General features: G+C 42.2%; 1 protein-coding gene across 6 annotated transcripts in view; it reads left to right on the forward strand.

Annotated features, from left to right (window-relative positions):
* RASSF7 (Ras association domain family member 7) overlaps positions 1-25989 on the forward strand; it is a 55972-nt gene extending 29983 nt beyond the window's left edge. For 2 of the 6 annotated variants that reach the window (XM_063437600.1, XM_063437599.1), the window contains exons 2-6: positions 6446-6625; positions 7059-7945; positions 12546-12714; positions 14121-14216; positions 25646-25989. In XM_063437600.1, the coding sequence (XP_063293670.1) occupies positions 6523-6625; positions 7059-7945; positions 12546-12714; positions 14121-14216; positions 25646-25677 (1287 nt within the window). In that variant the 5' untranslated portion in view covers positions 6446-6522 and the 3' untranslated portion in view covers positions 25678-25989. Of the gene's footprint in view, positions 1-6445; positions 6626-7058; positions 7946-12545; positions 12715-14120; positions 14271-25645 lie in introns of all 6 variants that reach the window. The other 4 variants (XM_063437602.1, XM_063437601.1, XM_063437603.1 and 1 more) reach the window with 4 other exon arrangements.
* Positions 25990-27737: the final 1748 nt, after the last annotated feature.

The following is a 27737-nucleotide window of genomic DNA, read 5'->3' on the forward strand; positions in this document are numbered from 1 at the left end:
CTGTGCGGTCCCTGATGAAGTTCCTGTGTTGAACGAAACGCGTTGGACCTACTGCTGCACTTTTATATTTTATCTGCTTGGTGTTGTATCACCTTTTAAAGAAAATAAAGCTACAAATATTTTCTACCATTACTCACCTGGAGTCCTGTGTCCCATTTGGCTGCTAGACACTACCGAAGGATACCAGCATCCCCCCATACTCCCTGGGGAGGCACCTTGAATGCTGTTTTACCTTTACTATCTCGTGAGTGCATCCATTTTAGCGCACATTTTCACTGTATATACTGTATCACACTATTGTTTTTCTCCTTGTATGTTCCCTATATAGACTGTACAGCCGTATCCCACTTCTGCTTGTGGTTCTATACATATATATGATCGTTTCTTGGTGGATAACGATCGTGGGAGGCTACAGACTAATTGAAGTTAAGTAATTGATATTTTACACTTAACAACGTAGTTGTTTTGTTTTGCTGCTCTATTACATTGTCTGCCTACCTTTAAGTCATCAGAAATAATCACCCCTAAATCACTTTCCTCAGATGTTGAGGTTAGGACTCTATCAAATATTCTGTACTCTGCCCTTGGGTTTTTACATCCAAGATGCATTATCTTGCACTTATCCACATTAAATGTCAGTTTCCACAACTCAGACCATTTTTCTAGTTTACCTAAATCATTAGCCATTTGGCTTATCCCTCCTGGAACATCAACCCTGTTACATATCTTGGTATCATCAGCAAAAAGACATACCTTACCATCAAGACCTTCTGCAATATCACTAATAAAAATATTAAAGAGAATGGGTCCAAGTACAGATCCCTGAGGTACCCCACTGGTGACAAGCCCAAGCTTCGAATATACTCCATTGACTACAACCCTCTGTTGCCTGTCACTCAGCCACTGCCTTACCCATTAAACAATATTGGAATCCAAACTTAAATATTGCAGGTTAGCTTTTATTAATAATAATTATAATATATTTTTCTGTGTCTCCTTGACACAATATCTCATTAAAAAAGGCTAATGGAAATGACATATAATAGTTCTATATAAAACTTCTATCGTGGTGTGTACTTCTTGTGACAATATATCTGAATAAATAAATGTGTGAGAGTCTGGCCAATATACATTCAGAGAAAGACATAATCGGTGTATACATATTCATGTAAGAGAGAATCTTTGTGGGTTTTATTATATATATATATATATATATATATATATATATATATATATATATATATAATCTCTATCTATCTATCTATATATATATATATATATATAATCTCTATCTATCTATATATATATATATATATAATCTCTATCTATCTATCTATATATATATATATATATATAATATATATATCTATCTATCTATATATATATATATATATATATCTATATATATATATATATATATAATATATATATCTATATATATATATATATATATATAATATATATATCTATATATATATATATAATATATATATCTATATATATATATATAATATATATATCTATATATATATATATTATATATGTGTATATGTAGCCGGAATATGAGAACATGCCAGTACAAACATTGTTTTGTTTCGCCGTAAAATAAACACAAGTGCTATGTAAACTAATCTTTTCGTGTAATGGATAAAGTTAGAACACTTTCACAAATCTGCTCAATTATGCAAATCAATGATCAATTTAACACCGTTCAATCTCTAGTTAATAATAGTGTATATGTGTGGTCTTCCCTGATGGGATTATTGAGCTGTACTAAATTGACCACTGATTTCTAAAATTTAGCAGATTTTGGGAAGCGTTCTACCTTTATCCATTACATGGCAAGGTTACAATTTTTTTCAAAAGTTACATAACTTTGGTGCTTATTTTAAGGCAAAACAAAACCATATTTGTACTGGAATGTTCTTATTCAGGATACCTATCCCAATTTGAAGGGACAAAAAGGCAAAATGCCTTAACATTAACAATTCAGTGCTACCATTCAGAATTTGCTATAATCTGCACACATAGGGCACAGGTAATGTGTACCGCACCTGTTATAACAATAGTATATCTATCATCTATCTGACAGATCTATCACTGCCCACCAATTTACTGCTTTTGATTTTGCGTATACAGTGATAGCATTTTAACCTTCTAATTGCAAAGTGTATTAGGGTGTGTCTCTGGTGTTTACAAAGTACAAAATGTCCCTTCCTACAGCCAAATTTTGTGAGCGTGCGTATATATATATATATATATATTACTCCACCAGTGCAGTGAAATCACCTCTAGTGGCTGTCCTTATGACCGCTGCTATAGGTTGACTGAACCCTGCAATGTAAGTACTGCAGTTTCTAAAAAAAAAAAAAAAAAAAAAAAAAATGCATTTACATTTAAGGGTTACAACTAAAGGACTTCATTAAGTGGCCGGAGTGACTTTAGTTGTCCTTCAAAGGGACACTATAGTCACCAAAACCATTTTAGCTTCATGACGCAGTTTTGGTGTATGGATCATGCCTCTGCAGTCTCACTGTTCAACTTTCTGCCATTTAGGAGTTAAAGGGACACTCCAGGCACCCAGACCACTTCTGCCCATTGGAGTGGTCTGGGTGCCAACTCCCACTACCCTTAACCCTGCAACTGTAATTATTGCAGTTTTCATAAAATGCAATATTTACATTGCAGGGTTAACTCCTCCTCTAGTGGCTGTGTACTAGACAGCCACTAGAGGGCACTTCCTGGTCTATAGCACAGGTTTTCTGTGCTATAACGTCGCTGGACGTCCTCACGCTGTGTGAGGACCTTCATCATTTTTCAATGCTTTCCTATGGAGAGGTCTAATGCACATGCGCGGCATTTCTGCGCATGCGCTTTAGGTTTCCCCCGTCGGCTGATGGGGAGGAGCGTGTGCGGAGGAAGAAGCAGCGACGAGGGACATCGTCGCTGCCTCTGGTAAGTCACTGAACGGGTTTTCACCCCTTCAGCAACCGGGGTTGGGAGGTGAGAGGGAGAGGGGACTTGCAGTGGAGAGTCCCTTTAAGTAACTTTGTTTATGCAGCCCTAGTCACACCTCCATGTGTGTGACTTGCACAGCCTTCCCAATCACTTCCTATAAAGAGAGAGATAATATTTATATACCTTTTTATTGCAAACTCTGTTTAAGAATGTATCTCCTTCTCTGTTAATGGCATTTATAGATCTTGCAGGAGCCTTCTGTATGTAACTGAAGTTCAATTTATAGAGCAAGAGATAAACATTTCTAAAATTAACATCTGATTGAAAATGTAATTTAATTTTTTTCCCATTAAGGCTGTGTCTGTCACAGCCAGCGTAGGTGTAGTTAGGGCTGTATGGACAGAAACAAAAGTGATTTAAAGGGAAACTATAGTCACCAGAACAACAACAGCTTATTGTATTTGTTCTGGTGAGTAGAATCTTCATTCCCTTCAGGTTTTTTGCTGTAAACACTCTTTTCAGAGAAAATGCAGTGTTTACATTACAGACTAATGCTAATTCCATTGGCTGCTAGAGGTGCTTCCTTGGGCAGTCCTGCCTAGTATGCAGCACTGCCATTCAATGCCTCCTCTCTCTGCATGCAGACACTGAACTTTCCTCATAGAGTTGCATTGATTCAATTAATCTCTATGAGGAGATGCTGATTGACCAGGGCTGTGTTTGACTTCTGCTGGCTCTGTTCCTGATCTACCTCCTTAACAGTTCAGCTCTGCTTCACTCCCACCTTATTTGATTGCTATTCCCTGTCCTATTGTGTTTTACACCCCACCTCCTATAGACTGTAAGCTTGTTTGAGCAGGGTCCTCTTTAACCTATCGTTCCTGTAAGTTTCCTTGTAATTGTCCTATTTATAGTTCAATCCCCCCTCTCGTAATATTGTAAAGCGCTATGGAATCTGTTGGCGCTATATAAATGGTGGTGATGATGATAATAATGTCTCAGCCAATCCTATGGGGAAGCATTGTGATTGGCTCAGACCACCACTTCTGATGATGTCAGCAGACAGGGGCAGAGGAAGCAGCCGCAGACTTTAATATAAGTAAGATTTTACTATATTTAGTGAGGCAGAATCTGGCTAGAGGGGCTAGATGTTGGTTTTAACACTTTAGGGTCAGCATTTCATGTTCCTGACCCTATAGTGCTCCTTTTAATTTCTAAATGACAATGAGATTTCAGAGGTAAGATCTATACACAAAAACTGCTTCATAATGCTAAAGTTGTTTTTGTAACTGTAGTGTCCCTTTAAGTTTCCAAGTTGAATATCTACTTTAGTAAGTTATTGTGACTGGTACCTCTTGACTTACTTCCTCATAGGGATTCACAGTTTGAAACGAAATTTGTTAAATTAACATTTTTCACTTTTCGGTTCATACCAAATCGATAGTTGAACCAATGTTGGGGTAACTGAAAATTATAATCCGAAAGTAAAATCATTTCCTTGCACATGTCTAATAGGTGCACTAACCACTAAGCTCTTACACTCACTTGACTGGAAATAGTTCTGTTGTAGAACTATGACTTGTACCTGCATTCCTTGCATAGTTTAATTCAATCTCTGATTAATAATCTACTCCCTAATTTAGATATTAACTAGGAAACATTTTAAGTGCCACCGAAACATGTAATAATCCCTACATTTATAAATCAATTCTTCTCCTGTCTTCCACTTGTCAGTCCACCGGTTTTACACGTTTGTTAACATTTGCAGACTTAACGTGCTTTATTTATTTATGTATTTATTTTGGCTGGTTCCTAGTTCATTTTATATGTTAACCATATTTACTAGGAAAGAAAAGTTGTTAAAAGTACTTACTGAAAAGTGGAAAAACCTTATGAAGCATAGCAAGAAGGACAAGCTAGGAAATGTAAAAGCTCATTGTAATGTTTAATATACTTTATTAAGTCTAAGTGACAGAAGGTATAACAACCCTAGCCTGCCTAAGTATTTATGATGTCAGGAGCACCATGGCCTACTACCCCAGTATGGAGCAAACCATTTAGCAATGGTTTGCCCCCTTGCCCCGGTCCCACTGGGTACTGACGCTCCCTCGTGGTCTGGTGGCAAGCTTCTTGAGAGCCGCAGAAGCCAGGAGCTGTGCCACTCTGCCACATACAGCCATTGACTGACATTTTGTGATTTGAAAGTTGCACAAAAATCACATTCGCCAGCCCATAACTCTTGTTCCAGGTACTATTGGCTGGTGACACCCCAATGACTCTGCCAAAGATGGAGTTATGCCTCTGGCGGCAGAGGTGTTTCATATCGAAACTCTGCATATACAGTGTCTAGGCACCATGACCACTTCAAATCCTTGAGTAACCCTTTATAAAACCTGAAATAATATTGGCACAGATTCTAAATTAAAATTCCTTTTCGTTTAACTTTGCAAAAGTTATGGTAACTTTACAGCTTTAGCAAAGTTTTCAAGAATACCATGTGATCTGTCCTCAAAAAGCACAATTAACACCAAAAAATGTATATAATCTAAATATTTTCATTTTAGAGATGTACTATATATTTTACAGGTTTTTTTTTTCCCCTGTTTTTTTTTTTTTTTTTTTTTTTTTTTTTTTTTTTTTTAGATTTGTAAAAGTTTTTGTCCATCCAGTCCATAAGAATATTAATTGTACATTGCATTGTAAATTTGCCAAGCTAGCTTAGCAGGTTCCTTTATGCCCATACTTAATGTTAACTTTCCTTAATGAACCACATGGAACTGTTTCCTAAGTTACAATGAACACGTGATGTAAACACATGGTTTCTGCTTGGCGTGGCTTCATAGTGCACACCTTTAAAGATGCGTGCTACAAGTAATACAATGTGAATGTGAGGATAAAAATAACTCTTCAGCATTTTTTGTTTCCTACTTTCAACGTAGTTGTCATTTCTGAGCTCTGATTCACCTGTGCCTCTTTCAAGGTGGGACAGCCACCTGGTCCCTGGACTTTAATTACTGATTGATTAGCCAACACTGTTGGATATGTACACATCACATTAGTGGTAGTTTACCTAATGTAGGTTGTGCTTTGGAAATACTTGGTATACTTTATAATTCACCTGTGTATCTGTGTTTCCATTTTTTTTCCCCATGAATAAGACTCCTGAGCTACTTAAAGCTCATTTTACTTTACAGAAAAGTTTCATTGGACATTGAGTTTATTACATTCCAAATTGGAATTGTTAACATAAATTGACAAAGTTAGTAACTTTAGACTAATGTCCCCAACAATTTTCATTTTTTGCTTCTTTTTTGTTTTGTTTTCAAATACAGTAACGTTTTTTTTTTTGGTTTTTTTTGTGAAATGAAGTATATAGGCCTTTTTATGGCAGACTATTGTCATCAGTGTATTGTAGATCCTCTATTGTTGAATACGGCTAAATCATTTTGATTTCACCATTTATTTATTTTTCTCTTCTTCTCCATAGGACCAATCAACGGTGATGAAGAGATACTAGCACCTGACTTCATTCCCTGAAACGGTCCCTGATCCGTATATTTCATTATGGAGTTAAAAGTCTGGGTGGATGGAGTGCAACGTGTGGTCTGTGGAGTAACAGAAAAAACCTCCTGCCAGGATGTGGTCATCGCACTTGCTCAGGCCATAGGTAAAAACTTTAGATTATTTAGTTGTTCTACCATCATTGTTAACAGTACCCCTGGCTGCAAGTTGTTTTTGGACCGATGCAGTTGACTCCCATGGTTCTTAGCATGTTCCATAATTAATTGATGCATGACCTGGACCTTCTAAAGTAAAAACTGATTGAATTGTCAAAACATTGATTACAGAACCAACTGAAATTTATACAATGTAATTTATTGTAATGTCAAAATATCTTCTGTTACAAAAAAATGAATTGATCTTTCAAGGATATCTAATATATACTTTAAACTCACACACCCTTTCACTTTTTATAGTTTTAGCGTTTAAATAGCTAGTCCGGCTTTATCTGTTCTGAATTATATGGTCTTCATTCCTTTTTGATAGACTCAAGATGTTCACAATTATTTAACAAAGTTGTCATATATTATTTCTTTCAGGTCAGACAGGGCGTTATATCTTAATCCAGACACTACGGGACAAAGAAAGGCAACTTCTACCTCATGAGAAACCTCTGGAGTTCTTGGCAAAGAGTGGACAGTATGCCAACGATGTCCACTTTATACTGAGACGCACAGGGCCCAGCTTGACTGAACGTCCTTCATCTGACACAGTTCCACACCCCCCTGAGAGAACTTATGCCAGGTCTAGCCTGCCCATAAATCCTCGGACAGAGGTTACAAGGTCAAAGGAGCCTAAAAAATCACTGACTTTTAATCTAGGGCCCATTGGATCCAGTGAACTTCTAAGCAAGCACAGGCAGAAACAGACTGGTACTACTGTTAAAGATGGTGCCCCACTCAGGCACCCAAGCAAAGAGGAACTGTTCAGAATGGTTTTACATCAACAGGATCAACTTAAGACATTGGAGATGCAAAATGTTTCAATGGGGAAGGACATACAAACTTGGGAAAGGGGCAGGGCTGGGGGTACTCAGGAGGAGGAAGAGGATGAAATGGCTTTCCTGGAGAGATTGATTCGCCGTAATGAGGCAGAGCTAGGCGAGGAGATGTTTTGGAAAGATGAACTACAGAGAGAAAGGGTGGAAGAACAACAGCGTCAGGATAAAATGAAAAAGCTGAGAGTCACAATGGAAGACTACACAAAAAAAATCCAGGAGTTAAGTGATAGGACTGAGATGCTGGAACTGGAAATCCAAAAAGAGACTTCTAAAAGGCTGTCCAGAGAGCCCAGCCAGGCTGAACTTGAGGAAATGGTGGTCAAAATGAGAAAGGAGTTGGAGTCCAAAACAGGGCTGGGACAGCAGCTGGAAAGCAACCTATCAAACGTGGAACGGGCTTGTGATGAGGCCAGGAAGAATCTTGAGGTAGGCCTATTGCTCACCTGCAGGAGGACCAGGCTCGGTTTAGAGATATAAAGACAGACATATGAGAAAATAACTGCAGTCCATAAGAAAAATTGTGTGCTGAGTTTGTGTTCTGAATTAAGCATTTTTTGCCATATATAGCATGACCACCTAGTTGCAGATCAGGATGAGATGCTTTACAATCCGATTACAGGTCAATGACAATTATGCCTTGATATTGTATACATTTATGCGCACACACACAATTTGGCAAGAAGGAAGCACTTGTAGGATTTACAAGTCGTCTTCTGCCAGTACTTTATTTCATGCAGGAAAGCATAGGGTGCATTAAGATGCAGTCAACATTTTAGTTTAAAACCAGGAATCCGAGAAACGTCTTGGTGCTGACTGAAATGTTGACCTGATGTCTTCACACACTGAGAGTTTGTATGAAATATATATGGCTGAAAGAAGTATTTTGCCTGAGATGGCACCTTGGCTTTCAACTTAGCAAACGTATGTACATGATCATTGAGCGTTGTAAAGGTATGTGCGCTTTATGGTGCAAGAATAAAAAAGTAATACACTTTATGGAGAGTAGAACCTCTTTGGCGTAAGCTGAAATGACGTCAAACTTGATTTTAAGCATGTTTTTCACAGTACCATTTATAATTAAACCAACATAAACTGGTCAAACATCAGCGTGCATGAGAAAGTAATGCATCTCTTCCAAAAACTGTCAGCCATACCATATTTGAATTTATATATATATATATATATATATATATATATATATATATATTACACACACACACACACACTCTGCTGGTTTATTAAATGTGAAAATCAGTGTTATTTCATGCATTACCACAAGTATTTACTGTATAAAACCATTACTTTTTTTTTAATAGAACCGGTTATGTCATTTGTATTTTCTATTTTATTTAGACTTTTTTTTTTAGATGTGTATCTATGTAATTATAGAATATTTGAATGTTGTCGAAATACTTTTTCCCTATTTTTTATTTTAGTTTTTTTCTCTAGTTTGTGGTTTAAAACCAAAAAAACTAAATAAAACAGTGTATGTGTATATAATGTTTAATTATTTTTTTTTTTATAACCTAGTAACCTCTATAATCTATCTGTCCAGCTTTCTGATACTTTACAAATTTAAGAGCAATTTATAATGTAATCTGTTTGCCCTTATAAGTATATCATTATTGATTTGTTAAAGTGGGTCTCAAAAACAGTATGATGTGTAGAGCATCTCCTGTTAAGGAACCACTGCAGACACCCAGACCACTTTATTTTAATATGGTGGTCTGTGTGAAGTGGCCATGTCGTTTTGTTCCTGTAATGTAAAACATTGCCAGTTTGGAGATATGTCTAGGTTTACACTGCATGGCTTAACACACCTCTAGTGGCTGTATTCCTGACTGCCTCTAGTCTAGATGGACCTTCCAGTGTACGAACGAGTCAGACTTTGTTCTTTCACACCACCTCCTCTGATGCTTCTCATGTAAAGCATTTGATTGGAGAAGCACAGCACTTGCACTGCCTGTGCTTCTCTGTGAGAAAAGACAGAAGACCTCAGCATGTTTTCTGAGTAAATAAAGAGGCGGGACGAGCAGCTGCAACGACGGTGTCTCAGAAATGGAAACAAGGTAAGTAAAATATATTATCCCTGCATTTTTTTTATTTATTTTTTTTTATAAAGAAAAGGGTGGGCACAAAGGTCATGTTATGGCAGGGAACTGATTAGACCTGAAAAAAAACCAAAAAGAACATTCGGTTATTGAACTATAAATTCCCTTTAATCAATAAAAAAAATGTAAATGAAATAAAAAAATAAATAAAAAAAAACAAAAAACAATGTACTTATTATTCTGATGCTTCATATAGTTAGTACTTTGGTTTTGCTTTTGCTGTTTAATAGATTTCTCGGAGGGGGGGAAAAAAACACTCTGGCGTCCTCTAGTGGATGCTTTACAAACTGTTATCCGTCATTAATGAGGGAATGAGCAAAAGTTTGTGTTCTCCTTCAGAGATCATTTGAACATTCTCCACGTTGTGCATATTTTAAATATTTTTTTTATTTTGGTTTTGTTTCCTGCAAAGTCTTTACAAAGGGAGTTTTTACATAAAATTTTTGTTTTTTTTGTTTACTAATACTTTTTGAATGAAGGGAACTTCCATTTACCTGTTGGGTATTTCCTTAAGGTTTGACAACTCTCTCAATTCTATTGCCCCCTCCATCCTCCTCCTCCTCCCCTCTCCCCCCCCCCCCCCCCCTTAATCTTAGGTGTACTACATGGGGCTTCTTTAAAAGTTCTAATTTTGTCATTTTGGAAGGAAATTTTACTTATCACTAAATATTGGTTACCAATTATTTTGAAATGTTTTGTATTTAGAAATACCCTTTTTTTTCTCTTGAATCATACAGAACTTGCGTTGTTTTGATTTCTAATTCTGCCTACAGAGCCATTTCAATTGTTTTTATAATTGCAATAAAAGATCTATTGAAATCCCTTGTTTTTTATTTTATTTCTATCAACACAACATTCTTTCTGCATAACAAAACCACCAGAAAATATTTAATTGCATTTGACAATACATCCTACTAACCCTCTGACCCCTTTTATTATCCTGCAGTTTTGCAATAACGTAGTGCCTTAGTGTTCCCTAACACTCTTATAACCAATTTATTAATGAATCTCCAATCATTCACTATGTGCAAATATCTCACTAGCCAAATATGCACGTCTCCCCCTCTCCTCCCTCCCAATGGTGCAGCCTAGCTGTAAGTTGACATGATTAACCTAAAATGGATGGTGGAGGTAACCTTCTGACGTTGTTGTAGTGTCAGAATCCAGTAAGCACACTTTTATAGGGTGCAATCATTTCCTCTAGATTGTTGTGATTTGGCTGTCTGGATATATTAAAATTATATTCTGTTATAAAAAATAAAGGATTCTAATTTAGACATTTTCGTACTCTTTCAGAATTAGTTTACTTTGTGGGATACCCTTTTTGTATGGAATTTTATTTAAACAAATCATTTCCAGTACAAACACTATAGAGCTTACTCAATCCAGGGCCAGACTAGAACAAATAATAAGCCTGGGAATTTAAAGGCAGAATAGCTCAATAGAAAGAGTGGGGCCAGAGGGGCATGCAAGGTGTGTGTGTGTGTGTGTGTGTGTGTGTGTGTGTGTGTGTGTGTGCGCGCGCTCGCGCACAGGGGATGAATTTGTGTGTGTGGTGGGAGTGGGGTGAGCTTTGTTAATTTTAATTAGATTAAAATTACCTTAAAACATTTTGTCCCCTCCCTCAAGTAAGTGAGGGGCATGCCAATGCCTAGTGGTCCAGAAGGCTGGATGCAGGCAACTGGTACCACTCTTGCAAGCTCCCGCACATAGTGTCATATCTGTGTCTTGAGCTTCGGAGAGAGATACATATAGTATGCATCCTGTGGAGGTGCAGGCACCGGCTACCTAGCTTCCATCCACACCCAACATTAGCGTTCATAGGGCCAGTGAGAGACATCTTTGAAGTCCCCATGGGCAGGTCAGGGAATACTTTCTTCTCATCTGATGGCCTCGGCCTTTGGTCATCAAGGCCCACTGGGCATTTGCCGATGGCAAGTCCAGGCTTGCGTTCACAAGAGGAACAACACTCTGCTTGTTGTAAGACTAGTTTTGAGAGAGATTCACTCTCCACCCCGGAGGGAGCAGGCGAGCACTGGCTATCTTTGGCCTGGTAGGAACTGCAAACAAAGTCCATTTTGAGCAAATTATTCAACCACACTATTCTCTTAAAGTAAGACTTCAACCACCATAAACACTACAGGAGATCCCTGGTGTTATTGTGCCAAGAGTGCCCTGGTGCCCCCCTTATGTAAGTAGCCAAATCGTTTGATAATAGTCTGACAACTTACCTGCTCAGAGCTAGCTCTCCTGAGCTAAGCCGTACTTGAGACTCTGCTGACCACTCGATGAGTTAAGCTCTTCATTGCCAGGTTTTGTCCAATGCCAAGAGCTACCACCCTTCCACTCCCTTGTCATCCCTCCCATGGATCACAGCCACCCTTGACACTAGTCAGTCTTTCACTGGATAGGATAGAGCCCCACTCTAGTACCAGTTACCCAATTTCTGATTCTATATTAAAATGCCTGGAGTGTAGTCTTGTTTACTTTAGTAAGCTTTATCTGAATAGCTGAGCTATGCTCCCTTTCCAGGGATTTTAAACCCTGAGCAGTGGTTTGCACAAACACACGTCTAAGATGGATCACTCAATAGTGAAAGATTCATGCATTCTTACTGCTCAAATACTTCCAACTTGGTCCATACAAGGAAGGCAACAGGTGACTGAGTAAACCCAAGCAATCATGCATTTATATGCAATCCCTATAACATTAGGGGCTATGGTTGACCTGTCGGTGGGAGCAAAGTGATTTGTGGATCTCAGAGATGTAAATAAGTGCGTGCGTGCGAGTATACTTTGAGTGCTTCTATCTTCACTGATTTAAGGATTCACCACAACTGTATACATGAGATGACATATGGGTATATGTATGTTTTTATGACTTTGAGATCTTTACGATATCATTTCCCATCACAGGCCAAGAATCATGAGCTTGAGGAACTGAATAAGGATATCAGACAATGTAACTTGCAGCAGTTCATCCTCCAAACAGGATCAACATTGACTAATGGCCAACTAAGACCTGACGAAGACCCTCTGTCTGAGACTAGTGATGCATACTGGGAAGGACACTACTCTAGTACAGGTATGGATAGAGAGTTACAGTCTGGCTACGCTATAGTCCTAAACAGTCCACAAAGTTGACAGATTTTCCTTGCTTGGGTAGCTTCTGGATGGATGATGTTAAATTGGTGTCCCTGGCTCTACAAAAATATATTTCAGATGATCATTGTCTGCTTTCATTGTAAAAATTCAGTGGTTATTTCAATAGAGCTTGAAATAATTTTTATTCATTTTACTCTTACTGCTCGTGAATTCAAAAGGCAGTCTTGGGAAAATCTGGTATCCTTGACTCGAAGCACCAATAAATAGGACTACCGTTTCCACTATGTTTTCAGTGACACATAATTTTGTCATAGTAAAGGAATATACATGAAAAAGGTTACCAAGCAGTATGTATAATGCATGTTCTGCAGGATTCTTATACACCTTCTTAATTCTAAATACTGCAAGGCAACCCTTTACATGTGCCCATCAATATGTATACATGATATGTGTCCTAGAAAACATGGTGGATATGGTCACCCTACCTATAATCCCTCCTTAACAAAATACACATGGCTGGTTACGTTTTGATGGGTGTGTGCTCTATCATTATCTTGCACTAGAGTTTACCTGCTCCTGTGTGTAACTAATTTTATCAGTTGACTTTTATGTTGCCATTTAATTTGGTTCTTTTTATTTCTACAATTAAACACACTGAATACCTTCCTATTCATATTTGTTTTACAAGCAATGGTTCCTGATGCCATGGAGGATTTTACACTTTTAAGGCATTTTTCTTTCTTTCTTCTTTTTACACATTGGAGTTTTTAACTAAAGTGAAAGTGTGAAGAATTGACCGATTTTATATTTTTATTTTTACAGGAAGTGTGCGTTGTCTAGAATTGCACATTTTAGGCAGAAATATCTTAACCTAGAAAATTCTTTAGCTCGGTTATTCTTGCAGCTGAGATATTTTGTCATTCAATTTTGAAGTGCCCTGGTTAGTTTTACAGTTTTTTTTTTTTTTTTTACTAAATAATGGTTAGCATAACTGGTGATTTGTCATATAATGGAAGAGGAGTCAATTTGTCCTCTCGTCCTATGGGAGGATGTTAATAATTATAAATACCTAGTAATAATTATTATTTAGTGCCAACTGAATGGGGGGAGGTTTAACAATAAATGAGACATTTACAAAATTATACAGGAACAATAAGTAGATGTAATTTCTGCTCAAACGAGCTTACAGTCTAGAGTCAATGAAACAAGTGCCAGATCTTCTGGCCAAGATTAATATTGTGTGAGCACTTTTATGCTTTCCCCCCAAGAAGAAGTTTATTATGTTAAATGGTTTCTGGATCTATTATGGCCTGTAAATATACAATTTTAGCCCGGCGTTACTTCACATGATATCACAAGACATTCCTACTTTATTCTACTTTCTAGGACCTTCTGACTCCTCTCCACGGACTGCAGCCAAACATCTACTGGGTAATCCTCGAAATTTACAGAACCCCCTGCTAGCAGGCCTAAACCCTGAGGGTGTGTATGTGTGAGGCGTACATACTCCATACACTGCTTCTTCTTCTCTTGGTGGTGGGTCTTCTTTAAGCATGTTAACCCCTGTACCTTTCTTTCAAACACAGCCTCAAAATGAACAACCTTTAACATTAGTTGAAAGGGTCTCTGATCTCAAGTAATGCCAATGTTCTTTGTAGGATTTACTGCATGTACTTCATAGTTTCTCAGAATACTTTTATTTAGTTTGTTGTCTGACATACCAATTAATTTATATATGTAACAAAAAAAAAATTAATACAGGGTTATGTCATACTTTAAATTACCTTCAACCAAACTGATGTTTTGGTAACTTAAGTTTCATATAATATATCTGTACAGAATGTTTGACATTTTGAGGCTATGTTTTGATGCATATACATCTTCTTTCTATAATTGCTATTGATTATTGCTCAACACTGATGGTATTTGGTTATCCCCATTATTATTTAGGAGATCGCAAATTGCATATTTTTCAAATAGTGAGGGGTTTTTTTTATGCACCATCAAAAAAAATAAAAAAATTATAATAATACATTATTTTAATTGTGTAGAATATGGTACAAAAAGCACTCCTGTCTCTGTCTCTCTGAAGCCTGTTCATTAAATGCTTTGCTAAAATTGCTGCAGTTTTATGACCGCCCTCCCAACTATAATCATAGGGGGAACATGACAGGTGCATTGTCGCCATATGGGCTGGAGGAGCTGACCATTACCTTTTTCCCCAACCCACACCAACAAAACACTGACACTTTAAGGTATGGGTCAATATGTCCACAGCTTTTATTTATAATATATAATAATCATAACAACGATAATATATAAATTGCATAAAAGTCATTGCCCACCCCCACATCCTCAGCCATCCATCATTATCACTTTTCCACATATCAATTCGCAAGGCAATGACCCATCATATATAACATAACATTGTATAACAAAACAAGATCCAACATTTTCCACACAATCCTGGCAGGGGTATACCTTGATACCCCTACACCACCTGGGTTCTGAGCTACCATGAGCTTGAAACCACCAACAGGTAAACAGTCCATATTGAAACAGCCAACTCACTACTCTTGCTCTACACTTCCTTAAGCAGGCCCGTTACCCCCTTAACTTTCCTTCCACTAGCCCGCCGCTGTGAACAAGCGGGTAGAATAAAACCCAACACTAAAGGGAGGGACCAATTCAGCCTGGTAAGTCAATTAGTAATGAGGTGTTATAAAATGGCCGACATTTATATCAGCCTACCCAGAATCCTGATCGGTCAACCAACCCCTGCTCCCCCTAAGCCCGCCTCCAAGCCCTATCAAGGCCCCCTCTGCTAAGCTACGCTTTCTTCTTGGGGCTACAGTCTAATTACAAACTAGGATCTCGTATGGTTTTCACATGACTTAGAACTCTTTTTAGCCCCAAGACCACTTCATCTCTTTGAAGTGGTCTGGGGGCACAGTCCCTGTCCCCTTAACCCTGCAATGTCAAGCATTGCCGTTTTAGAGAAATTGCTGTGCTTATATTACAGGGTTAAGGCTGCCTCTAGTGGCGGTGCACCAGGCAATCACTAGAATCACTTCCTGCTGTTTCATGGTGTCTTTGCTCTATGCATGAAGACATTGGTGTTCCTCCTACAGTGCATGAAGATGTCCGGCATCTTCTAACTCTCCATAGGAAAGCTTTTGATTCAGTGCTTTCCTATGGGGAAGGCCTAATGCCAAGGGAGAAGGAGACACCGTCCTGTGCCAATCAGCATCTCATCATAGAGATGCATTGAATCAATGCTTCTCTATGAGGAGCATTCACAATGGGCACAACTGACCCGGAAAGCACATCTAGAGGCCATCTGAGTGACTGCCACTAAATGTGTTCCTGCGCAGTGTTCACATTAAATAGCCTGCAGGGATAGGCAGTAGACACCAGAACAACTACATTAAGCTGTAGTTGTTCTTGTGACTATAGTGGCCCTTTAGCTGCTTGTGTTTTTATTTGTTTTAATTCAAGTAGTGGTTGCAGGGGTAATAGGGGTTGAAGTGGTTGCAGGGGCTGTAATGGGTGCAGGGGGTATAGGGGCTCTAGAGGGTGCCTGGGTTGTAATAGGAGTTGTATTAAGAGCAGGGGTATAGCAAGTGTAGGGGGTTATAGGGGCTTAATTTGTTGGAGAGAGAGAGGAGCTGTGAAGGGGCAGTGTGGGAGAGGGGGGGGGGGAAGAGGGGGAAGGGGAGGGAATTGGACACTGTTTAATTTTAATGATAAAAAGGGAAGGGGAAATGTTTACAAAACAAAAAAGTATTCCCCCTTCCTGACTCTTACCTTTGGCCAAGGAGAGTGGAATTCTTATCCTTGGAGTGGATGCTGGACATGCTTCCTGTAACACTATCAGGGCAGCTCAGCAGGCATGATGTTACTTCGTGCAGAATCCGCCACAAGGTGCTACCCTGATCAGTGTAACAGCCGGTAAGCTCAGTGTGGCTGTCCTTATCTGCTGGCAGAGGCTCTGCTCCTGTAGCCTCTGCTGATTTCCTTCAGGCACACTGAAGGATAGCCTGGTGGGGTCTTTGGGAAGGCCCCTTAGCTGTCCCTCAGTGTGCCCTGCATGGGGGAGAAGATTTGTAGCAGCAGGGGCCTGCGGAGGGCTGCACGGGCCCCTTGCTGAGTGCAGGCTGGCTAGGGAGATTGTTTAACTCCCCAGCTCAGCCATTACTGCACTGCAGCAGGGGCGGGTCCATGACCAATTTGCACGAGTGTTCAGTCTGCCCCTGAGTGGGGCAGATGAATACTTTAGTAGCTGTATTCCAAACACTAAATGTTTCTTTAAGTGGCTTCCTGTTACCTTTTGATTCTCCAAGAGGGCTTGTACAGCAGCAATGACTATGCTGCATTTATTTTTGTTGTTTTTAAAAGAAACTTAATTGAAGTCTTCAATGCAATCTAATAACCAAGTGGAAGAAAAAAAATCATCTCTCTCCTCTTTGAAAACTCCTGGTCGGAGAGTAGTTATAGTGCTGGTACAGACCCTAAATATTTGTGGCTTATTTTTCACAAGATCCAAAATGTATATGCAAGTTAGGGACAACCGATGGGTTTCCGTAAAAATAGCTTTTATTAAATGACCAAAAATCTTTTAATTTTGTCCAGTTGATTTAGATTTAGAGGTTTGCAAATTATCCTGATGTAGATTAATTTAGAAATAAACAAATATGTTTAAATGTCTTGACATGCGCACAGTCGTTATTCGGCTTGTGGCATTTTCTTCCCCATAACCCACCAATAAACACAGACACCAATTTTCTGTTGGAAAATAAAAGTCCACAGCTTTATTTAAATTTTTCAATAAACAAGATAACAAATTGGGGTCATTGCCAAATAAATTAATTTACCCCCACCCCCATCCGTACAGCATTAACCCAGACAATGACCCCATACCATAAACAATATATAGCAATATAAATAACACATAAATATAACACACGGCCTACCAAAGAGGCCCCATAATTATAACTTTATTAACTGTAGGGGTGTACCGAGACACCCCTACACCACCAGGTTCGGAGCCACCGATGAGCTCGAACCAACAGACCACTTCCAACTCTGGCCTAATTCAACTTAAGCTTAGCCTAGCCACTTGCTAATCCACTTCCATCCCAATTACCCTAGCCCTATCCCGCCACAGCCCGAAACTCGATCCCTTAATGTCTCGAGCGCCCCCCACCACACAGAAATAGGGCCCGGGAGATCCCTTCCTGAAAACCGAGGTTTAGCAAGTCACAACCTACCTCCGAAAGGTGCACCCCATCCTTACGATAATACCCAGGTAACATACCCTCTAGCTCCCAATGCCTTACCGGGACCCCGCCTGACCTCCTAACGAAAACTGACATGGCCTTATTGACCTTCCCCCGACATCTCGCCACCGCAGCTGTGTCCCTGGCGTGTCTCCAATTAAATCTAGGCACCATCTCAGACCACACTATAATCACTCCCGGCACCCGTTCCCGGAGGCGATCCAAATCCCGCTTCATTCTCCTAATTAGCTCACTCTGAGGGATAAGCCCCAAATCGTTACCCCCACCATGTATCAGTATTACGTCCGGGGGATTTCCTTCCAACAATTTACCAAAAATCACTCCGCTAATGCTCTGCCAGCTGAAACCACGAAAACCAAACCATTGTAACTGTACATTGTCCTGAAGAAAGCCCAGTTGTGCTCCATTCCTCCGAACTGCGGCCCTCTTCTGCGCCCAATAAACGTAGGAGTGACCCACCAACCACACAACCCGACCTGGAAAAAAAACACAAGTTATTAACTAGCAGAGCATCGACACCACAACTCAACCCAACAAGACACCCCCTTTAAACCAACTTATCTGTTCGTACATAAGTCCTAAAACGCGCGGACTCCCACCGACCTATCTGTTTAATCCGATCATCCCCGAGTCCGAGCCGCGCTGCTTCCGTTGCAGCCCCGATGCGAAATGAATGAGTCCCAAATTGCATGGGATGCAAGCCCAACTGTTGCAGCCCCATGCGAAATACCCTGATAAATTGGAAGCGCGACAGCGCACTACCATCCTCGTGAACGAGGAAGCACCCCGAGCTTCGAGGGCGCACGCCCAAGTATTTGTGCCCACACGCTACTGGGCAGACTACCGACCCTGGCAACGCAAACAAAATTATCGTCTTACCTCTCCCAAAGACATCCGTCTTGGAGCACCTCAGGCGTATCTCGACTTTGTCCTGCCCCAGCACCACATCCTCGAACCGGATCCCGTTCGCCCCTGACTTATTAGAACTGACCAGTTCGCCGATGCGGAACGCCCCAAAAAACGCCCAAACAAAAGCTACGGTAAACAAGAGCACTTCAAACGTAGATGTACAAACGTCATGCAGCCTTTCAGTCAAGCCATGTAGAATGTTAAACGACACCGGCCGTCTCGAGTCTACAGTCCTACGTCCTTTACGAAAGCCTCTCAACACCTGCTTCACCAAAAAAGTTTTTGTAATATCCTCTTTACCCGTGAATTTAAACCAAAATGCTAATGCTGACATGTAACGGTCCACCTTCGCGGGAGAAGCCCCTCCCGCGAATAACCGACACAACAACCATAATAGCGTGTCCAACCTACCTGCCGGCGAATTCGCCCCTCCAGACTGCCCCATCATCTCCTCCCATTCATACCATACCTTGGTGTACGCTGTCCACGTTCCGGTCGCCAGGGAACTTCTTATAAAGCCCCCAAGCAAGACGTCCCGAGCCGCCACATCTCCGCCGGGCATGACTGACCTGTCACCTGAGCTCCCGGCGCCGCTGCCCGAAAACGTTCCCACTGCGAACGAGATAAGGCGTCAGCGATAACATTCAACAATCCCGGGACGTGTTTCGCCCTAAACACAATATTCCAAGACATGCACAGCAGCACCAAACGCCTCAACAACCGTACCACAGGCAGCGAAGAGGCCGAGATATTATTAACTGCCTGCACCACTGCCATGTTATCAGAATGAAAGATCACCTTCCTGTTCGCGAGCTCTTCGCCCCATAAAGATACCGCCACTACCACAGGAAAGAGCTCAAGGAAGGCCAGGTTCCTGATCAAGGCGCTTTCCTTCCACGCCTCCGGCCACTCTTCCGCGCACCATCTCCCTGCCAGGTAGGCCCCGAAACCTACACTCCCGGAAGCGTCCGTATATAAGCCTATCGCTTCAGATGATGTCGCCTCATCCCTAAAATACACCCGACCATTGAACTCCTGTAAGAAACACAACCAAACATCCAGATCCGCCTTCATCGCAGCGGAGACTCTGATATAATGACCTGGCAACCGCGCACCGCAGGTCGCTCGAGCCAACTGCCTGCAAAAAACCCTCCCCATAGGGATCACTTTACAAGCAAAGTTCAAGCTCCCCAGCAGGGACTGTAACTGCCTCAAGGTCACCTTCTTCGAACCCCTGACTACCCCCACCCGCTGGCGGAGCGCTGTCAATTTATCCTCGGGTAACCTACATTCACCCTTCACCGAATCTATTTCCAGCCCTAGGAAGCTCAAGCATTCCGTCGGGCCCACCGTCTTCTCAGCCGCCAACGGGATCCCAAAGACCTGCGCCACCCATTGCAACACCCCTAGTACTTGCCCACAACGATCGGACCCTGCCGGACCTACGCACAAAAAGTCATCCAGATAGTGCACTACTGCACCCCCAGCCGACTCCAGACGCACCACCCATTCAAAGAAAGAGCTGAACTTTTCAAAGTATGAGCAAGAAATAGAGCAGCCCATGGGCAAACACAAATCCACGAAAAAACCCTCCTCAAAGAAACAACCCAATAAGTGGTGACATGTCGGGTGAATAGGAAGCAACCTGAAAGCCGCCTCCACGTCCACCTTCGCCATCAACGCTCCCGGCCCCGCTCTCCGTACCAACTCAACCGCTTGATCGAATGATGCGTATGACACAGAGCTTAGGGCCGCGTCAATGTCGTCGTTAACAGACGCCCCTTTTGGGTAAGACAAATGGTGTATCAACCGAAATTTGCCTGGTTCCTTCTTGGGGACCACCCCCAACGGAGACACCCTCAAGTTCGGCAAAGGTGGGACCGCATAGGGTCCCGCCATCCTGCCAAGCCGTACCTCCGACATCAATTTGTCCCGCACCACCCCTGGGTGATCCCGAACGGATCGTAAATTCAAACATAAAGTCCCTGACCCCTTCCCTTTAAACGGTATCCTAAACCCCTCTGTGAATCCTTTCCTCAAAAATTCCGCGTCAGCCCGATTAGCGTAGCGCTTTAGCCACGGCAGCATCTCGCCTACCTTCACCGGAGTTGCCCGCAGCGGCAGGGGCCGTGGCGCCACTGGGACCTCCCCCGCTAGTCGATTTGCCTCTCTTGAAGCACCTATTGACTCCATGTGTACCGCCGCAACCGGAACACTCGTGTTTGAATCTACACGACGAGCCCCATTTACATTGGCCCTCGTTGAAAAGCCAGCAGAAACCCTTCTTTTGTCCGGCCGGCGCCGCTCCTCCAGGTGCTGCACCGGCCGCCCCGTGAAAGGGCGCAGCCTTCTGCGCCATCATGAGCCGCATCCACAGGGGCAGATCCATCTGATCCCATCTCATGCTCGGGTTCGCTGCTAAACGTTGGCGGAACTGCTCATCGTATTTCCACCAAGCAATCCCACCATACGTCCGGTAAGCGTCCCCTATCCCGTCCAAGTAGCAAAAAAGTTGCGAACAGCGATCGGGGAACTTTTCCCCGATGACGCTGGCCAGAATGCAAAAAGCCCGCAACCAGTTCGCAAACGTCTTGGGTATCTTCCGATACCTACGCTTCTTCTCTTCCTCCTCCTTCTTCGCATCCTTTTTATCCTCATCCTTTAGATCAAGGAACTCCTCCAGAGGAAGGAGAGAAAAACCTCTACAAACTCACCTTTCCAAATCCTGTCCTTCACCTCAGACTTCAGGTGACATCCCAAGGGGCCCGCGAAAGAGACATGTACATTCTGCCGCGCCGCGTCAGAAACCTCCCCTCCTCCTACCGAACTTAAGCCTGTCCTCTCACCTGGTTCGGGCGTGCTCCGCCCGGAGACACCACTCACCGCCCCCTTCGCCTGACCCGACGTCCCGGAACCTACTTCCGGAACCCATACCCTCGAAAATTGCGGTGAAGCCCCCTCCCCACCGCCCCATGAATCTAACAATGATTTTAGGCAAGTTAACATGGAATCAGAATGTGATGTAACAGGCAACTCACCGCCAGAGCCTCCGGCCGCGGAAGGCCGCGGGGTCGTTTTCCTTCCCTCCGCCGCGTGCGGCTCCGGGGTGTCCAATTGACGCCGACTCCCTTCCGCCAGATCCCGCCGTGGGACCGTAGGTGTACCGCTCCGTGACCTGTAGGGAGAAGAACACCTGGGTAGTCTGTTCGAGTGCCCATCTACCCGCCCTTCCTCCTTACGTTCCCTGTCGTCAACCCTGCGCCTCTCCCGCCTAGTAGCCAGGCCCTCCGGGCCGTAAGAACTATCCGGCCGTCCTTGGGTGCTCCCGTTGGATGACCCAGACTCGCTGCGCCGTTCCCTTCTCCTCCTGGCCCTGTAGACTGATCCCCGCCTACTGCACCCGTCAGTAGACGGGCTCCTCTCCCTGACACACCCTGCCCGTCTTTGCCTGGCGCCTGCCCCGCGCCGCCTCTTGCAATCCGCAGGCCTAGGGTTGTCTCTGTAATCATGCCGTCCCCGGGAGCAACATTTATGGCCCTCCCGTACACTCCTAACCCCGCTGTCAGAGTGTGTGTCATACCCCTGGGACAATCCCTCACTGTCCGCTCCCCTGTCCACTGGGGAAGCGCTGCGCTGGCCCTGACAAACGGAAGCCCCTTCCGCTGTCGCCCTGACTTGGTCCTGCTGCCCTAGCTGGGTGACCTGTCCTGCCGTCCCCCCGCTGCCTTGCCTGGGCCTTGCCTCGCCCGCATGATCAAGTCCTCCTCCACTGGAATCCCTTGCTGCCCTCTGAGGTGGCGTCAGCCCGTCCTTCCCAATCCCCAGTGCCTTTCCTTGCCGCCCGGTATGTAAACCGGCGGCAGACTCACCGGGACGTGTCTGGGCTCCATCCACACCTCCGACATCCTCCGCGGTCCCGGTCTCCTCGGAGGCCGTCGCTAATTTTGCCGCCTTGCCGCCCGCCGTCCTGCGAGCAGCGCTCCTCGTGGTAGGCCGCGACACCATGCCAGGCCTAATCACCGCCCTTGCCTTACCGGTGCCACGTCGCACAGACGGGGCCGGCGGCGTTTGCGTTGGCTCCGACCGGCCTGTTTCCCCAACCGATGATCCGCTCGCCTCCCTGGAAGGACTCCGTCTCCGACGTGCTGCGGGCATCACGCCCGGGCTCAGCCGCTGGGGCGGTCTCGCCCTCCGCACCGAACGCCTCTCCACAGCCGCTGGGGGGTTACCGCTGGTCCCAGGAACCGCCAGTTGCTGCTGCAGCCATGCCATCCCCCTGTCTCTCACTGCTGCCCTCACACCGTCCAGGATCTCTTCAAGCGAAGCCATCTGAAAAACAGAAGAAAAGAAACCACACAGCCTGCCAAAACAATTAACAGGTAAGTGCAGATTCTGAATTAAAATGGCCGTTTGCTAAAATGGCCGCTTAATATACTCGCACTTTTCCACACCCTTTAGCATGCTCCACCCTAAACCCCACCCCCGAATCTATAGCTCCACCTGCCTACTCCTTGGCTCTGTCAAGGCCCATTCCCCTGACTGCGCTGATCCATGGGCTTCAATCTGTTCCTGTCCAAATCTGAGATGATTAAATTGCGTATACGCAGAAGTAAGCTCACACTGACACATGGAGTTCAGGTTAAAAGCACTTCAGAAAATGTAATGCCATCTGGTTGGAAAACAGTTATGCAGACCTTTTTAAAGGTAAAATGACATCATCATTGAATATCAGATAATAACAAATAAACATCATTAATTGGATTAAATGTTATGTGACTATATCAGTGTCCACCCATCAATATTATTAATTGGCTCAGGGATTTGAGTGACTAGCTAGGTGTCCTCCCACCGGGAGGTGGTAGGTTTACTCGGTGGAAAGGGGGGCTTGAGCGTCATTTTACACAGTCAGTGATGTCAGTCTCATGATCAGGTGCAAGGTTCTTTTATGAATAGAACATTTCATTAGTACAGTGTTCTCATGGCCTTGGCTATACTTTGTTGCATGTTACAGGAGATTCAATAATTCCGGAGTCAGCTATGTCTTTATAGAAAATACAGTCTCTGTTCATTGTATTAAATGTTGCTGGGAAATTCTGTCATGTAATGTAGTTTAAGATGGAGAATCTGTCAGGTAATGAGGACAAAATGGAGGGTTTGTTACAGTGTGAGGTTAAAATGGAGTTAGTACAATAATTCAGTACAAGTTCAATAAAGATTTTTAATAATTCTACATCAATCCCTAAAATACTTGAAATATTTGCTGCTTCAACATTTAAATTTTGTGTCTTGGATTAGACACTCCTGGTAGGAGATGGAGTTGCGTCTTTCACTGCCAGCAGTTTCTGAAGGTCTCAGAAGCTGGAAAGTTTCTAGACCATCAGAGCTGGTTTAGAATGTAACCTTTTTTGTTTTTTTGAAATATTTCAATAAATGTTTTTTGACGTGTATGTGTTTTACAGTGCGTATAGAACGGTCATCGTAGCAATTAATGGAAACATCCGGGCACCATGACAGCTTTATCTCAATGAAGTTGCATTATCTTAAAGGGTTTACAATTTACAAATAGTTTATCTGCAAATTTTGTGAAATCAACGCCAATACTGTGGAGTCCAAAGCTTCAATGGGGAAGCCTCAGACTAATGACACTTTTAATTTAAATATATATATATATATATATATATATATATATATTTTTTTTTTTTATATTGACGAAATAGGCATATTAATGCAACACACATACGAACCACATTGTACATTAACAAAGCATTCATATAGATGAGGTGTTGAGCTCCACAGTTTAAATGTAACAAAGGATTAATAGGACTCTACTAGCAGAGCAATGAAATCCCTTGTTATATCAATAGTGAATTGTGTGAAATTAACATGAGATAAGTATTACAGTCTCAGCAAAATATGGGTTTAATTTTAGGGCAATCAGTGGTCATCCTACAAGATGTTGAAGATACCAGCTGGCCAAAGTGACCAGCTGTAAAATTTGAATATAAACACAGTAACCTAGATTTAATATATTCTAGTTAAGAGAGAACGAAGTGGTCAATGCCTGGCATCTGTATATGCAGCATTTGGCTTTGAAACGCTGCACATACACATACACCTCCAGCATATATGGAGTTAATCTTTGTAATGCCACCTCCAGTGGAATCATGAGCCAGCCCAAAACAAAGTTCCATCTGGCTAATGTCAATTTTGTACAAAGTTGGCATATGAGACCAGCATGCACGGCATGCTAGTACTAGATGACCAATGATAGCACGCCCTTCACCTCTCCATCCTCCCTGACCTCCCTTCCTATCTGGTGAGGGAGAGTGATGTCAGCCAAGGAGGATCGGGCTGAGTGGAGAACTTTGACACAACGATGTAGCAAAGGTAAGGGATATTTGATTAATTTATTAAGTTGGGGGGTGTCCACCTCAGAAAAGGTTACTCCAACCAAAACTAGTGTTTTCTTAAAACTGTGTTTTTTTTTTTTTTTGTTTGTTTGTTTTTTAGAAGGCAGAACACTTTAAGATAATGAATGTAATTCAAACTAATGCTTTAGTAAAGTATGCAAATGAGTTTTATTTACGATATATATATATATATATATATATATATATATATATATATAATAACTTAACTTTTTTTTTTTTTTTTGTGTCTTGGTGAACGTAGTATAACCAACACTTGTTTATATTTTTCTAGTTATGTCTTCCCGAGACACATCATGGACCTAAAGAACAGAATCTAGATGTTTTTGACCAAACGGACCCCTGAAGAAATGCAACTCTATTGTTTACCTTGAAACTGTATATGAACTTACAACCGTTTTATGACAAAGTATATATTATAAAATATGTATATAAATAGAATTGTTTTATATATTGTTTTGTATACAGAATGTATAAACTTTTTATATATGTGTGTATATATATATATATAAAAAAAATGTAATCTCCCACATTTGAATTGAATGTATCACTCTGGTTCTCCGCCCACAACTATGCAGTTCTAAATAATAAATATTTACCCTCATTTAACAAAGTAAACTAGTCTTGAAAGTCCTTTCTAGTAATCATACAAGCATATTTTATTCACCTTGAATCCAGCTTGGTGAAGCTCCTGGGCACTGACTTTTGCTCCACCTCTTACGTCACACTGGCCTTGTACTGTTCAATCACAGTTCTGGCCTGCCGATGTCATGTTCCCTGCGGGTGCAACTAGCCCCCAGCACAGATTTAAACATGTGTACATGTTTGTAGCACAAACACTGTACACACATACTCTTACCATCATGACCACTTCAAATCACTGATGTGATCATGGTGGTTGAAGGAACCCTTTACTATTCTTTTCTAGGAAGACCATAAAGTAGGTGAATTAGTTTTACATCTTAAATACACGTTGATTCTCAAAATCACAAAAATTGCAGTATTTTATTTATTTATTTTGCTACAAGCCAGTTTTTTTTAAATGGGCAATCAAAATTAAGCCATATGTGACAGATTTAAGGCTGGGTCTGGAGTTGTGGGGGAGAGGGGGGGGCTTATGTCCTCCAATCCTCTCACATACCGTTATTGGTCTGGCGAGTCGAGTGTGACTACTTCCGGTCACTCACAAGTAGTGATGTACCGAACGGTTCGCCAGCGAATAGTTCCTGGCAAACATAGCGTGTTAGCGTTCGCCACGGCAGGCGAACATATGCGCGGTTCGATCCGCCCCCTATTTGGCATCATTGAGTCAACTTTGACCCTGTGCCTCACAGTCAGCAGACACATTCCAGCCAATCAGCAGCAGACCCTCCCTTCCAGACCCTCCCACCTCCTGTACAGCATCCATTTTAGATTCATTCTGAAGCTGCATTCTTAGTGAGAGGAGGGAAAGTGTAGCTGCTGCTGATTTGATAGGGAAATGGATAGCTAGGCTAGGGTATTCAGTGTCCACTACAGTCCTGAAGGACTCATCTGATTTCTGCTGTAAGGACAGCACCCCAAAAAGCCCTTTTTAGGGCTAGAACATCAGTCTGCTTTTTTTTCCCTGTGTAATCTAATTACAGTTGCCTGCCTGCCAGCTTCTGTGTCAGGCTCACAGTGGATACTGTGCCCACTTGCCCAGTGCCACTACTCATATCTGGTGTCACAATAGCTTGCATTTAAAAACAAAAACATTTTTTTCACTGTAATAGATTGAATAGCAGTTGTCTGCAAGTGTCTGTGTGTCAGGCCTACAGCGTGTACTCTGCCAACCTCTGCCAGTGCAGAGTGTCCTGTCAGAAAGATTAATGAGGGATGGATCCCGAAGGGACTGACAGTGGGCGATACATTCGACTAAAAAAGGCCTGATGAGATGAGCTGCCTTGGGCTAAAAATGGTCCACACGCTGCTGTATTTTAGCTCTGAATGCCGGTTGACTTGCGTGACTTATCTGCCACCAACTAGGGTTCAAGCCGCAATGTTTTAGGGCACTTTCTGCCTGGGAAACAAACATCAATTTTTCTGGCTGCAACAATGCCTAATTTTTTGGGCCTCTGGTGCTGCACTGTGGCTTCAAAAACCAAACCAAAAAAAAGGCACATAACAGGGATTAAACTGATAGGAATAGTACTACTTAACACACCACTCCTATCTGGTGGCACATTAGATTGCAAGCGCAGTGCCCCAAATTTGAAGTAGGAGGACCGACCATGCATCTTTTTCCATCTCCTGGTTCCTAAAATCTATGCCATATACACGTCCCCTGATAGGGCGCCAGCTCATTATTCTCTTGGGCGCCAGCTCGTTATTCTCTTTTTCATTTC

The sequence above is a fragment of the Pelobates fuscus genome, chromosome 12 (genome assembly GCF_036172605.1).
Source record: "Pelobates fuscus isolate aPelFus1 chromosome 12, aPelFus1.pri, whole genome shotgun sequence".
Lineage (NCBI taxonomy): Eukaryota > Metazoa > Chordata > Amphibia > Anura > Pelobatidae > Pelobates > Pelobates fuscus.